General features: G+C 39.1%; 2 protein-coding genes across 2 annotated transcripts; both read left to right on the forward strand.

Moving 5' to 3' along the window:
• Positions 1–1,049: 1,049 nt before the first annotated feature.
• On the forward strand, positions 1,050–6,046 carry bphl (biphenyl hydrolase like). The gene is made up of 7 exons (XM_080722007.1): positions 1,050–1,247; positions 1,793–1,896; positions 2,273–2,439; positions 3,506–3,659; positions 3,816–3,947; positions 5,449–5,572; positions 5,682–6,046. The coding sequence occupies exons 1-7, from the start codon at positions 1,165–1,167 to the stop codon at positions 5,770–5,772; spliced, it is 855 nt and encodes a 284-aa protein (XP_080578133.1). The 5' UTR covers positions 1,050–1,164; the 3' UTR covers positions 5,773–6,046.
• Positions 6,047–7,487: 1,441 nt separating this feature from the next.
• mdp1 (magnesium dependent phosphatase 1) lies at positions 7,488–12,578 on the forward strand. The gene is made up of 6 exons (XM_080726201.1): positions 7,488–7,769; positions 7,867–7,930; positions 9,837–9,944; positions 10,361–10,468; positions 11,096–11,181; positions 11,439–12,578. The coding sequence occupies exons 1-6, from the start codon at positions 7,736–7,738 to the stop codon at positions 11,525–11,527; spliced, it is 489 nt and encodes a 162-aa protein (XP_080582327.1). The 5' UTR covers positions 7,488–7,735; the 3' UTR covers positions 11,528–12,578.
• Positions 12,579–14,535: the final 1,957 nt, after the last annotated feature.

A 14,535-nucleotide genomic window follows, 5' to 3' on the forward strand; every position in this document is an offset into this window, starting at 1 on the left:
AATCACTTCATCCCTGTGGGTCATTCCTAGCATTCTGTCACCATTTCAGCCAAGAAACCTTTACAAAAAAGGATTTTAAGATTATTTTCTGAAAGAGGGAATGTTCAGCTGTCAGAAAAATATATCTTCCCAGCTTAATTAATGATTTCCAAAATGTTCTGACCAAATGCATCACACATGAATGGGACAAATGTCCCCCCTGTTAAAGGTTTGTTACAGGTTTTTAACAGGGGTGACCATGCATAACGGGGGAAATGTTATGCTTTTTTATTTTATTACTCCTCATGTAATGAAGAATATGGTATCACATTGGGAACACTGAGTATGAGTTTTATGTATCAACCATATTTTCAGAATTGTGAAAATGTATCAATTCCCTCTATAGTTTAGCGTAACAGGGCGGAAATGTTATGCTTGGCCACACCAGTAATGTAACCTAAAATATTGATAAAAAGGAAAATTAAACCATGCTACTTATACTTCTTATGGTAAATGGTTTCCTATCAAAAATATATGCTACTTTCTGAAGTCATGTGGCTAGAGGAATTAGTCAGGGTACATTTACAGGTGGATTTGCATCAGCGTAACAGGGGGGACAGTCAACTGAGGGACACAGATTGATTTAATGATTTGAAACAAATACATTAATCACAATTAATAACATTTGGTGAGAAACAGAATAGGCCTACTTACTATACTTTTTTTTGTTTGAATTGTATTAGGCCTACTTGTATTACTACCTATTTGTAACTGAAGCTGAGTAGGCCTAAAATCCTAAATATGAGCTGGGACATGGCATTTAGCTTACTTCTACTCAAACCTAAGTGATTATCTTATTTCACCCTGAGTTTTTTCTTTTTTTAATATTTTTTCTATTTTGCTTATTTTACGAGATATGCTGTAGGCTATTATATCATGGGGACACAATGGCACTTGGCATTTCCATTTAAAAAGAAAGATATAGGTCTACCGTAAGGTAAGAAAAAAAAGAAAGAAAAAAAGAGACCCGGAAGTCCAAAGTGCCTGTATCCGCGCTGCGTTCATTCCAAGCTGGTTCATTCACCAAAGCTAACTTGACGTGCTGCTAGTAAATGATTTTCAGTCTCGGTTAGACAACAAGATTTCCTTTGATTGTTTGTCTGTCTGTCTTTGAACCTGTGAGCAATGTCGTTGTGGTTACTGGGAGGACGATTCTGCACGCATAGAACTGAAATCAGAAAAGCTATGAAAGGGATCCAGATGTACTGGTAAATGTCAGCAGCATGACTGCAGTGCAAAGTATGCTGCATTTCTCTTAGGGAAGAATTCGCTTTTTTAGGTTCAGTTGTTTTGTTGACATTTGCGCTACATTTGTTTTTAGTTCCGTATATTTGCACTAGAGGGTGCTGTTGTGTAGAACATTATATTAAAGTAGCTATAGCCAACTTTTTCTTGAAAAACGGATGCTAAAATAAAAATAATGCTTTGAAAATATTTTATAAAGAAATAAGCTTCATATATGTCTTTCTATTCAAAAATGACCACAAAAAGCGTAAAACAATGATAAAATAATCATTTTGGCCATTGTCAGACAGACACTTTGTTTACATCCTAGTCTAGACTAGGATGTAAACAAAGTGTCGGCCCTACAATGAAAAAGTTGACTATAGCTCCTGTCAAAGTAGACTGGTTTGTGTGATTATTGAATGTAGGCCCACTGCATCACAAGAGGGCAAGCTTTGTTTTGTTGATGTATCGTATTCTATTTTCACTGTTAGAATTACCAAGATTATTTTATGTGTTTGCTTCTTAGTTCTTCTGTGACGACAGGAAGAAAGCAGGTAAATGGAGTGGACTTGTATTATGAGCAGACTGGTAGAGGGAGCCATGCTGTCCTCCTGTTGCCTGGCGCACTGGGTAAATAAGACAACGTGAATGCTATTAGAGCAATAGTTCTCAAACTTTTTCGTGCAAAGGACCCCCAAATTCACATGTTATTTGGCTGCAGACACCCATTGAAAATGTTTTGTGCAGTAGGGACCCCCAGAAGGGGCATGAAGTGACCCGCTGTGAGCTTTTATATCTGCTATTTTTGAATAAGCAATGTAAGGTATATGGTCCCTGGACCCCACTTTGAGAACCAATGTGCAGTAGGCTAAAACTAGACTCCCATATCTCTCCCTTTCTTCTTCTCTGACAGCTTTAATTTTATAATCATTGCACATACATAACCCCAGAGAAGGGTTATTTGTTATGAATATTATTTGTTTCTGTTTTGACCTCTCCTCCACAGGAAGTGCTCAGACTGACTTTGGGCCTCAGTTGAAGTCTCTGAATAAGGAGGCTTTCACAGTGGTTGGCTGGGACCCCCGGGGATATGGACGCTCTCGCCCTCCTGAGAGAGACTTCCCCCCAGACTTCTTTGAGAGAGACGCCAAGGATGCAGTGGATTTGATGAAGGTCTAAAGGCCCTTTTCCACCGGCAGCGATAACGATGATGATAGCCATAAAATATCACAGCGATAATTATGCCTTCATATTGATGTCCGATAAAGTTATCGGACATCAATGTGAAGAGGCGCTAATTAACAGCTGCTCGCTCAGAGCGCACCTCGAGCTGTTTGTCAGAGACCCAGTTCCATATCACTGTGATCTTAACCACATCGTTGTTGATCCAACTTTGTCGGCTATCGTTGTCTTTATCGGTGTTTGGTGGATGCTGCCGATCCACTTCAATTGAAAACCCACTTTTTTAAATCGTTATCGTCATCGTTATCGCTGCCGGTGGAAAAGAGCCTTAATCCAGTGCTTCTCAAACTTTTTAATTTCAAGGACCCCCAGTTTGGCATGCATTAGGGGTCCATTTGTTGCACACTACACTGTCAGTTACAAACCTGTTATTTGGATCCTATTCCCTAACTAATACTTTTGCTGGGGACCCCTGGGAGAACACCACTTTGAGAAACATTGGTCTAATCAATCAATGATCAATCGACCTGTTATGTCTCATTATTCTGATATTCTCCCACCCAAGCTACCTGCAGTATCTGAATCATGGAATGCAATGCATACCTGAGTGTGTCATACTGTATATCAAATGCTATGTGTGTCTTTATCAAAGGGAAGGATAGACAGTTGAAATAGAAAGTATGTGGATGAGAAAATACAGCTAAGTAATGAATTTCAAAGTCATACAGACTTACAGAGTTAATACCTTGATCTAATGCAGTTGTGGGAGTATTTGGTGCATTTGAGGTAAACATTTATACCATACATAATAAATACTAGACGTTGTGCTAAACTTGGCTAAAGCATATTAGCCTGCCTCATGGTGACCTGATATCAGTCTTCTGCTTTAGAACATACATGCCTGATTTATAGTTGGTTGTGTGTCATATGCCGATAATAGCTGACGTGTGAGCTTGTAGACTGGCTATTTTTAGGGTGTGACACCCGCGTGCAACCAAGTATAACTCAGGCTTTAGGCGATCAAAGAACTTTTCAGCTAAAAGGTTTTCCTTGGCAGGCGTTGGGCTTTCACAAGTTTTCGTTGCTGGGTTGGAGTGATGGAGGAATTACAGCCCTGATCGCAGCAGCCAAAAACCCAGGCCTCATCAACAAGATGGTAGTTTGGGGATCCAATGCCTATGTCTCCCAACAAGACATCAGCATTTACAATGGTACTAGAGCTCCACCTCTGCAGCTACAAGCGCTGCTTTTGTGAGCTTGTAGATCTTCAAGTTTTTGAATTTCTTAGAAAATCTTAGGATATAGTGACATGCCCAAAATGTGGCACCTGTGTGTGTTCATGTGTTTCTGTCTGTGTGCACACCTAGCTATCCGTGATGTCTCCCAGTGGAGTGCGAGGATGAGGCAGCCCATGGAGGAGATGTATGGATCAGAGCTCTTTGCCAAGACCTGGGAGGGTTGGGTGGATGGGATTTCACAGTTTGCCCATAGACCAGAAGGTATTGAGGTCATCCTTAGTAGTTGGTGCCATTTGAGTATAGGAACCTTTTAAAAAAAATCTTTTACAGGTTTTTAACTTTTTTCCCCCTGAAAGACGACATGTTCAGCTGTCAGAAAATATCTGTCGCTCAATTATTTCCTAAACTTTTTGACCAAATGCATTGAATGGGACAAATGCATGAATGGGACAAATGTCCCCCCTGTTACAGGTTTGTAACAGGGGGGACGTTACAGGTTTGTAACAGGGGGACATTTTATGCTAAAGATGGCAATTACTCCTCGTGTAGCTAATGAAGAATATGGTAGCACATTGGGAACACTGAGTAAGATTTTTTTAATATATTTATAAACCATATTTTCTGAATTGTGAAAATGTATCAATTTCCTCTATAGTTAACAGGGTGGACATGTTATGCTTTACCACAACAGAAATGCAACCCAACACATTGATAAAAAGGCAAATTAAACCATGATACTTATACTTCTTATGGTATATGGTTTCCTATCAAAAACACATGCTACTTTCTGAAGTTATGTGGCGAGAGGAATTAGTCAAGGGACAGTTACAGGTGGATTTGCTTCAGCGTAACAGGGGTGGCAGTCAACTGAGGGACACACATTGATTTCAAGATTTGAAACATAAAAAATACAGTACATTAATCACAATTCAATTAATAACATTTGGTGAGAAACATTAGAATACATATACTATATCTAACTATTAATTTAGCGAATGTCTGTCCGTCTGACTGCATGCTGACATCACTGGAATTCTTCAGAACAGTATTTTCTAGCACCGCTCACTTCGGGTGTGATTTCTTTTTTTTTTTTCATACCGGTAACATCAGTGAAATGATTTATGATGTTTATTTAACAGCAACTTCCTCTGTAATAATGTATGAACATCCTCATCATGGGCACCTAGGCATAATTGAAAATGGGGAAGCAACATTTTGAAGTGACAGGGGGTTCCAGAAGGGCACTGCCACTTCCCCTAGCATAAGAAAGGGCATTATTTAACATTTATTTAAGACATCTAGAAAGTTTAGATAACATATGAAGCCTCATGGGAAGAAAATTGGTGGAGGTATTAAGTTGGCCTACTTGTAGATCAGCTATAACATAACAAATAATTTGGTCCCCACTCCTGGTGTCCTCTACATTTACCCATCACAATATTGCTAGAGGTATTTGGTCAAAAATATCCTCCATATCACCCAGCTTTATTTCCTGCTTTATTTGGATAGTGACAGTGAGTACCGGTGAGACATAGGTCATGTAAAGGGCCTTGGGTCAGATTTGAACCCGATCCAGCTGCGGGAGGTTATTAGCCATAACATGGCAGATTCATTCGCCAGATCAGGGTGGCCTGGAACTTGTTTTTTTACTTCTCTAGATCTACATCTTTAAATGCTTTGTTCATTTCTATTACCTTCCAAAAAGACGACTGAAGCTTAGCTAAGCCACTTCACACTTGCTTAAGTGATGTCTTTTATTTAGGGAACATCTGTATGGACCTTCTGCCTTCTATTAGCTGTCCTACCCTCATTATCCATGGAGAGAAAGACCCCATGGTTCCCAGCTTCCACCCGCAGTACCTACTGAAACACATCAGGGGCTCGCGGTGAGGACGCATGCACACAGACACACACACACACACACACACACACACACACAAACACACACATATACGTCAACTTGTACTTGTAATGTTATTTGCTTGACACTTTTAGGTTACATTTGATGCCAGAAGGGAAACACAATCTTCACCTGAGGTTTGCAGATGAATTCAACAAACTGGTGGAAAACTTTCTGGATGAGTGACTCGTATTAAGCGACGAGGTTCAGTTGGCCAAACAAAGGCTGTTGTCTTAATCTAAACCGATTAAACAATTATTTTTGCACAATATCCTTGAATGTTGGGTGGCTCAGTCTTTGCTGTGTGATAATTTAATTGATTTCTATGTCACCTTTCTGTATTTGTCATTGAATTTCAATTACATTGTTGAATTAAATGTATATTTTGATATGATGGAATACTTTGGAATATTAGTTCTCCCTTGTAAATATTTCGTTGCTCCAAATAATTGGAAAATAAATAAATAAATACATGGCCTGATTTTAATTATTTTGTCTTTGTCTCTTCATCATTTTCTTTTATACAGTTGTTAAAATCTGTAATTTTACCTGTCTCAAACTTTCCTGCAATAAAAATTCTGTTTACATCCAGTGAAGATAATGCTTTGCAGCTATATTGTCAATAGGCTACAACGGAAATAAACCTGACATATAAACCTCTTCCAGGGGTTGCTCAAATATATCTGCTAATCCAGTTTTAGAATAGGTCAGAATTCCTGCCAATTAAATGTTCTAGGATTGAATGGAAATTAAACCTGCCAAAGGTTTAGATTACATTTAAATCCCCGGTGAAACAGGATTAGAACATTAATCCAGTTTAAAGGTTTAAACCATGTTGGTGTAACCCAGCCTGTACTGTCTTTATAGTGGTATTATTCCATTGCCGGTCCCTGTCCCTGTCCTCGCAGACTCTGGTTTCCTGTCCTGCCCTCGGTCCTCTGCGCTACCTTCTCTCTCCTCCTTCTAGCCCATATTTGTATTTTTTAAATCACAAACAAACAAAACAATCACCGTAAACCAACCCCTCCCCACCTGAGACCCATACCCACTACACACAATATAACACAAACCACAACAAAACAATACAGATATATAAAAGAAAATGTAAAAGAAAAAAGATTGAAGAAATTAAGTGACACATATGTTTATATATTTTCCCCCCAAGAGATGTATCAGAGATTCAGAGATTGACTGGAATAATGATAAATAGAGCCTACAGACCTGTAACATTTCTGATACAGGTAAGGACAGTAGGACAGTTTAATAGAGTTTTAATAGTCTATAATATAAGGTTACTAAATCTTCAGAAAGATGTCAATCAAGAAAGTGTCAACATCTATCAGGTTCAGGTACATATATGAATGAGCTATTAACCTCGCCCACCAGGCTTTCTGAGAAAAAGCCTGGTGTTCGTTCACAACAGCCCGTTTGGTTTCCGCCTAAAGCGCGGAAACCACTAGAAGAAGCGGCGTCGCTTTGATTTGGTTCCCTCCGTTTGTTTCCACAATCCCTATTAAAATGCTCGAGTAGCCTAGTGTAGTCTTGCCAGTCGCTAAAAGTTGGACTAAAAGATGCATGTACCAAACGAATTTTTCAAAAGCAAAACTACTCTGCATCAAGGAGTTTATTAGGTAGGTCCTAAAAGTGTGTCCTTGAGCGCAGGGGAATATTTTGGGTTAAAACTGAATCCGGTTTGCTCTTTCCGGCAAATTGTAGTCCTTGGAGTACTACAACATGACGTTTTGTGGTTTCCGCTCCAGACCGGTTACAAACCCGAAAAGTGAAGTGATCCCAGACTAATGAGCTATAGTGACCTCTGCTGGCCGGTGGATGCAATTATGCAACTCGTGTTCTCAGCATGGAAGAGTGGCAACCAGGAAGATCGGATGTTAATGTATGACCTATATTATGTACTTTACACTGACCAACTGACCCAACGCTACAGGTGTTACGTCCTGCGGTCCTGCAGTGCTGCCTTAGGTTATTTATGCCTAAATGTTTTGCCAATGACGCTATTTAGCTAACGTTTAGCTTGATAAACAAAAGTCACAATTTTACTTTTGACTTCTATTGCCACTGTACTGTCATCGGAAACTGGAACCCGGCAGATGATCAAATTGATAACGATCAAATCGCGTGTTGAGTTATTATGCCAAACCCAAAGTTTGTAGTTTTCGACCTGGGTAAGTAAGCTAAGCTAACAACAACAACAGCTCTTGTGTTTCTATTTCTATTTCTATGGATTTGAGCTGAGCTAAGTGCTTGTTTTACTTGTTTCAGATTATACCCTCTGGCCCTTCTGGGTAGATACGCACGTGGATCCACCTTTTCACAAAGACAAAGAGTAAGTGAAATGGTTTCGAAATGGAATGAATGAGATGAGATGTGCACACTAAATGCATTCATATTATCTTTATTATATATTGCTATTGATGTTATCTTCTGCATAGTAGACTACTGTGTTCTATCCGTCTGTCATTCAATGTTATATGAGATACATAAAGGTTTCCAAGGCTGAAATAAGCCGAAAAGCTTACATGGTCAACTAAAAGGAGATCCTAGATCTCCTTTTAGTTGACCATGAGATCCTAGATCTCCTTTTAGTTGACCATGTACAAGTGAACTGTACTGTCATGAAACTGTACCTTTCCTATGCAAACTACTAATAAAGTCTTCAATCAATCAACAATGATAAGATAATATGACATGCTGAGAATTTCAAATATAACAAATGGCCTATAACTTGACATAATCCAATGAGGCAGTCCTAACCACTGACCCATCCCATCACGTCAGCCTCATACATTCTTTGGGGAACGGAGTTAAATGGTTAACCTCAAAATTATAATCCTGTCAGTAGCCAGTACTGTTATTATCAACTCTATCAGTTAATACTAACTCAATGCCTCACATAGCCGCCCTAAGTCAACTGGAAGGAAATAAAGAATAACACAACCAGTCTATCATGAACACAATGTATAAACAATTGAACCAGGCAGAATTTTGTGTTAAAAGAACTATTGTGTGTTATGATTTTGATGCTGTACAGTTCTTTTTTTCCTCTCTTTACTCTCTTTATGCAGATTCCTTACATTTTGTGTTCGACCTAATACAATATACTTATAAAATCTGTGTGCTGCAGTATTTCCATCCAGAGGCGTAGCCATGGGTGGGCCTGACTAGGCCTAGGCCCACCCATTTCGTTTTTGTGCCCACCCAAAAAAATAAAATAAAAAATAAAAAATTATATATTTATTTTATTTATTTTATTTTATTACATATATTATATTTTTTATAGCATATTAAGTCATTTTGATGATAGTCGCATCCTTACAACAACTAAAATAACATAACATCATCATGTGGACGCTATAATGTGCAACAAGCGTCCTTCCCTGCTCGCAGCCAAGCATGTCTAGACTAGTGTGTCATGTAATTCTAATTTAGTCCATTTACTTCCTGTAAGTAGTCGACTTAAAAATAAAACCAATTGCTTATATATCATCATATTACGGCAGGGTCTTATTTTGAAATCCACCGTTACAGGAAATGCTTAAGCGTGTTGGGCTACTTGTCAAGAGTTGTTGCAGCCTGCACAATGTATACAGGATTCACGTGGATTATACTGACTCAAGCTTTTTGACTAATCTAAAGTTCATATTCATGATATGAAACCATGCTCCTGGGACTTAAAACAATACACAGCGTTTGAAAGCAGCAATAGGTGAGTGAGACTGGTTAATTACGTTCTGCTGGCTTGGCTGTTTTTGTTGTGGGAGAGGGAGAAGCGTCAGAGCTCTGATAAAAAGTTGACGGTGCAATTAAACATTTCGGTCTTTTCTCTTCATAGTTGTTTATTTTGTCTTGCACCAGTGACTAGGCTACTGGGTCAGTCTGCAATATCTCTCTGTGATACATTAGCGTTGTGCTCCGTGTGTATAGTCTTATACTAACAGGAGTGTTGTCAATTAAAATAAGCATCTCATGCCGTCATGTTACCGGCTTCTTCTCTAATATGCCATTCTGTTTTTGCACGGCTGGAATGACCCGCGCATCACTGGACACCACGCATGAATTGATTATTTAATCATGCAAACCCGACCCAAATCGCACCAGAAGACCCGATCCGACCCGAAAAACATGGATTTCTTTTCGCGCGCCGCGCGATACTCAGGCCCAGTCGCCGGTTCGATTCTGTCTACGCCACTGTTTCCATCTATTAATAATATTCCATCTGTTTCTCTTTAAAGGGGAGTGGTGCGGGATGCAGGCAACAAGAAAGTCTCTCTTTATAAGGACACAGTAGAGATCCTGAACTCTCTCCACACCCAGGGCATCACGATAGGAATAGCATCACGGTCAGCTATCAAGACATTGTTATGCCTAAATTACTACCAGGGCTCTATCAATTATGGCTTTTCATATTTACACTTTCAATTAATCAAATAATCTAGAAGCGTGTTTTTTATGTCAACGAATTGATGCAAAATGCTTCTAATATATTTATTTTAATCCATTAACATCAATTAGTCCGATTAATCCCTTAACCCCTGTTTTATACTAACAGTCATATAACCTTGTTCAAAAATAGCAGATCTACAGTATATTTACAAAAGATCTGCTATTTTTTGTTTTAGAAAAATGTTGCCTATAATATCAATTAAAAGTGATAATTCTTTATTATAGATGGATTAGTTGAACCTCTAATTACGGCTTCTAGCTATAAATTCTTTCTGAAGCTTCTGAAAAGTAATGGCTCCTCTCTGTCTGCCAGCACTGGGGAAGTAGATGGAGCCAATCAGCTGTTGACTCTCTACAATCTCAACCAGTACATCTCCTTCAAAGAAATATACCCTGGGTCAAAGGTCACTCACTTTAAAAAGTAAGTGTGACCTTCCAACTGGTTGCTGGAGAAGACTTCGCGATACTTTGGGTACAGATCGAACTACGATTGCCTATCCATCCTTTAAGCCCTCGTTGTACTACGAATAGAAACACTAGCAGATCTACAAGCTCACAGTGCGTTGCATTGTGATGTGCCTCTAGATTTTACAATTCTTGAAGATGTTGAAATTTGTTAAAATGTTTACTAATTATTTTGGTCATTTTTGGTTAGAACAGGAGGTGGTTTGAGCCGCATGGCACACCGGTACATAATTTGGTAACAAAGTGTAAATGCAATGCATCTCCGATTCACGTACAGCAGTACTGGTTTCCAAACGGTGTGCCAACGAGTGACAACCACACATTATTATTGATATACTGTATATTTGCTACAACTTTCACAGGTGCAAATTCTATACCCACAAAAAAACATGTTAACCTCTTTCATCCTGGCATCCTTACTTTGGGCAATTGTTATTGTTTTTAATTTATAACTGTTTAAACCTTTTTTTCCCTTTACAGAGTGATAAGATAAGTGATATGTAACAAGCACAGCTGATTAAACAAATGTAAATCCACTTAACATCCCTGCATGTCTCATGTGGCATTTTGTCTCTTCTTCCAGGTTGCAAGGTGCCAGTGGTTTCCAGTACAGTGACATGATGTTCTTTGATGATGAGTCCAGGAACATCTTAGATGTCGGTAAATTAGGTACAATAGCCTACTTTTCAACCTCAAAGCATGCAGTCTCATGTGTGTCTACTCTCTTGCAGTATGTGCTAGACACATTTGGGTTTTGACACTATTTTGAGAATAATTTTGGCCTATGTTTGTTGGGAAATGAAATTCAAGCTGACTTAAACTGTGCTAACTTAATTTGGTTGTTACCTTCTCATTGGTCTATATGGACACAATAATGTGAAGATGGTATCATATAAATCGTAGACTAACTATCTCTCCTTGTCCAGGTGTCCACTGTGTTCTGGTGCGTGATGGTGTCACCACGAAGCAAGTCAATGAAGAGCTGTTGAGTTTCTCCTCCAAAAAACCTACGTAAAGGCTTGACATAGATTCTTCTTTCATAGTTCCAGGTCTTTTTGATCTTTTCTAGACATGTATTTCCTGTTCTCATTCTACTATGCACACTGTTGTTGTACCCATAGATATATAAGCGTAGATACCGCTCATTGGAGCGATGCATCAGCGCGGCCACCATCTTTTGTATGGAGAACCATGCTTCCTAATGCATGAATGCTCCATGTGCAGCAGAAGGTCTCCAAAATTAAAATCGTCATGACTCACTGAATTCTCAACCGTTTTTCACACGGTTTGGTTTGTTAAAAGTTTCTAACATGTAGTTATGTTAGGATATAGTATACTTGGTTTAATAATCTGGGGTTTCATATCAAAATACCTTCTCTTACATTAAGATAATAATGGTTATAAAACAGAAAAAAGTTTTAGTCTCAAGTACTTTTACAGTATACAACTCAGGCATATTTCTTGCAGTGTAGTTATGGCAAGCTACCCTACATAGTAGAGAAAGATATCTGCAACAAAGCAGAAAGCAGAAAGTTAGATAATGTCTTTTTGCTGCACGACTGAAAATAGCATAAGACAAAGAGAAAGTCGCCTGCACTCAAGGAATCTCCTTTTCACATGTTTTTATTTACCTCAACTGGACAGAAGCAATGTACGCGTTTCGACCCTTCAGTCTTCATCAGCGTCTATATCTGTCTTAAGCTACCCTACATAACATGGAGGCGGTGTTAATGTACAGCCCAGTGATCAATAAGGTGTCCAAATATTTACTGTATGTCTATGGTTGTACTACAACCCCATCCCAGCTTGGATTTATTGCACACATGCAATGCTCACGTTTTGACATTAGGTGGCAGCATGGTACTGTTGAATTAAATGACTGTAAACAAGACTCCTACTGCCTTCTGATTTGAATTCTGGTTTACAAAGCTAATCTTCATAGAGAGCACAGTCAGAGAGTTTTGAGAGAATTTGAAACTGAAATGGGTTTTAAATTGTTTTAATTCAGATTATATAAACATCGCAGGTGATATCATATTGTAATAATATCCAAGCTCAATCTTTATACGTGCTCATGTTCTGTTATTAAATCGTTTGAGAATATCCTGTCTTTGCTTTGTGATTAATTATTAACCTGTGGAAATAATACATTAATAATAATATTCTGATAAGAAATCCCGCTCTGTGAATGCGGCTGTTCTAGTATACTGCACGCATGGCCAAATGATGGCTTCAAAGTGGTGCGTTATATTGCGTTGCTTGCTTAATGTATTCTCAGGACTTGTGATAGCAGTAAGCCTCAAATCTTTGTCTTAGGAATGTGACAAAAACCCAAAAATATTATTGAACTCTACTCTCCATGGCGTGACTAATCAATAGGGGGAAAAAAATCATTTTGGGGGTCCTTTAAACCCTTGATTCCCAGGGAGTGAATAGTATACCAGGTAACTGAAACTGTTGTCTCAGAGACATCTTGCATTAACCATAGAACAACAACCATTGCATTTGAGCTTGAATTGTATGCAAATCATATATTTTCCTACTTTAACATTTTAGATAACAGTATCATATTGGCCCAACTATAACTATTTGTTTCATTATAATGATTATTACTCAAATCAAAAGATGATGTTGACCAAAATATTCGGTGGGGTGGGGTGGGCACCCACTTGGAGAAAATTTTATTTTGCTTGGTATAATCGCTTGGTTTGGTATAATTATAGTTTAGTATATCCATGTTTGAGTCCAACTTGTGGTGCGATTGGCGAGACTAGACTACTCAATTCGGCATTGAGGTGGGGGTACAGAAACAAAGTGGCGCCAAGCAGAATCCACTTTCTAGAATTCTACAGTACTAGGCTTGGCCCTATGGCGTGGCCTAGAACGGATCACTGTCAATTCGGAGCAATATTATATGTATTTAAAGCGTCCCCTTCAGACACATACTGTATGTGTGACCGTACCCAACTACCTCTGGCCAAAGCATTTGCCAGAGGAGGCCTAAGAACAGGTGCTATGGTAATGTTACCATAACAACTATGACATCAACAACGAAATAGTGTGACGCAACATCTTGGGAATGTTTGGGGGTATAAGTATACACCATATTCCACATATTGGAACAAAGGAGGAGTCAAACAGCAGCTGGACAGTAGAACTGCACACATTGCAGCCTCTCAAACTGATACAGTATTATATATCTTTTTACATAAGAAGAGAAGCTGAAGAATATTACAACAATGTTACACGATAAAGTGTTTGGTGTTGGTTTTATGGCCGCCGCTGCCTCTATGTTTGGTTACTCTTACATGCAGAAAGAGAAGGCCTTTGAGGAATTGAACCAGACCTTCGTCAGGATGAAGAATGAATGGGAAGAGTCAAAAGAAAGACTGATAGGAAGTCTCTTCTCACAAGAAGAGAAGATTAGAAACATGGAGGAAGAGAGGAAGACCAGAGATCTCAAGATCCTGAAAACAGAAGAGAAGTTGAAGGAAATGGAGCAAGAGAGGGAGGACTGGGAGGAGCATAGACTCCAGCTGATTAGAGAAAAGGAGGCGCTGTCTCAAAAGGTCCTCTCTGCAGAGAAGGATGAGGACGTGAACCGTCAGACCCTCATCAAGATGAATGAACGGGAGGAGGATAGACTCCAACTGATTAGAGAAAAGGAGGCGCTGTCTCAAAAGATCCTCTCTGCCGAGGAGGATGAAGTAGTGAACCAGATCCTCATCAAGATGAATGAAAGGGCGGAGGATAGACTGATTAGAGAAAAGGAGGCATCGTCTCAAACGTTCCTCTCTGCAGAGAACGTTGAGGACGTGAACCAGACCCTCATCAAGAATGAAAGGGGGGAGGATAAACTCCAACTGATTAGAGACGAGGATGCACCGTCTCTAAAGATCCTGTCTGCAGAGAAGAATGAAGATGGGAACTGTCAGACCCTCATCAAGAAGGATGAAAGGGAGGAGGATAGACTAATTAGAGAAAAGAAGGCCTTGTCTCAAACATTCGTCTATGCGGAGAACA

Source organism: Nannobrachium achirus, assembly GCF_963921795.1.
Source record: "Nannobrachium achirus genome assembly, chromosome: 1".
Taxonomy (NCBI): Eukaryota; Metazoa; Chordata; class Actinopteri; order Myctophiformes; family Myctophidae; genus Nannobrachium; species Nannobrachium achirus.

Excerpts from the sequence above, each read along its gene's own strand:
- mdp1 (XM_080726201.1), top strand. The coding sequence starts at position 7,736 with ATGCCAAACCCAAAGTTTGTAGTTTTCGACCTGG. Across the intron at positions 7,931-9,836 it reads CCTTTTCACAAAGACAAAGA|GGGAGTGGTGCGGGATGCAG; the intron begins GTAAGTGAAATG and ends TTCTCTTTAAAG. Across the intron at positions 10,469-11,095 it reads AAGGTCACTCACTTTAAAAA|GTTGCAAGGTGCCAGTGGTT; the intron begins GTAAGTGTGACC and ends CTCTTCTTCCAG.
- bphl (XM_080722007.1), top strand. The coding sequence starts at position 1,165 with ATGTCGTTGTGGTTACTGGGAGGACGATTCTGCACGCATAGAACTGAA. Across the intron at positions 1,248-1,792 it reads AAAGGGATCCAGATGTACTG|TTCTTCTGTGACGACAGGAA; the intron begins GTAAATGTCAGC and ends TTTGCTTCTTAG. Across the intron at positions 3,948-5,448 it reads GTTTGCCCATAGACCAGAAG|GGAACATCTGTATGGACCTT; the intron begins GTATTGAGGTCA and ends TCTTTTATTTAG.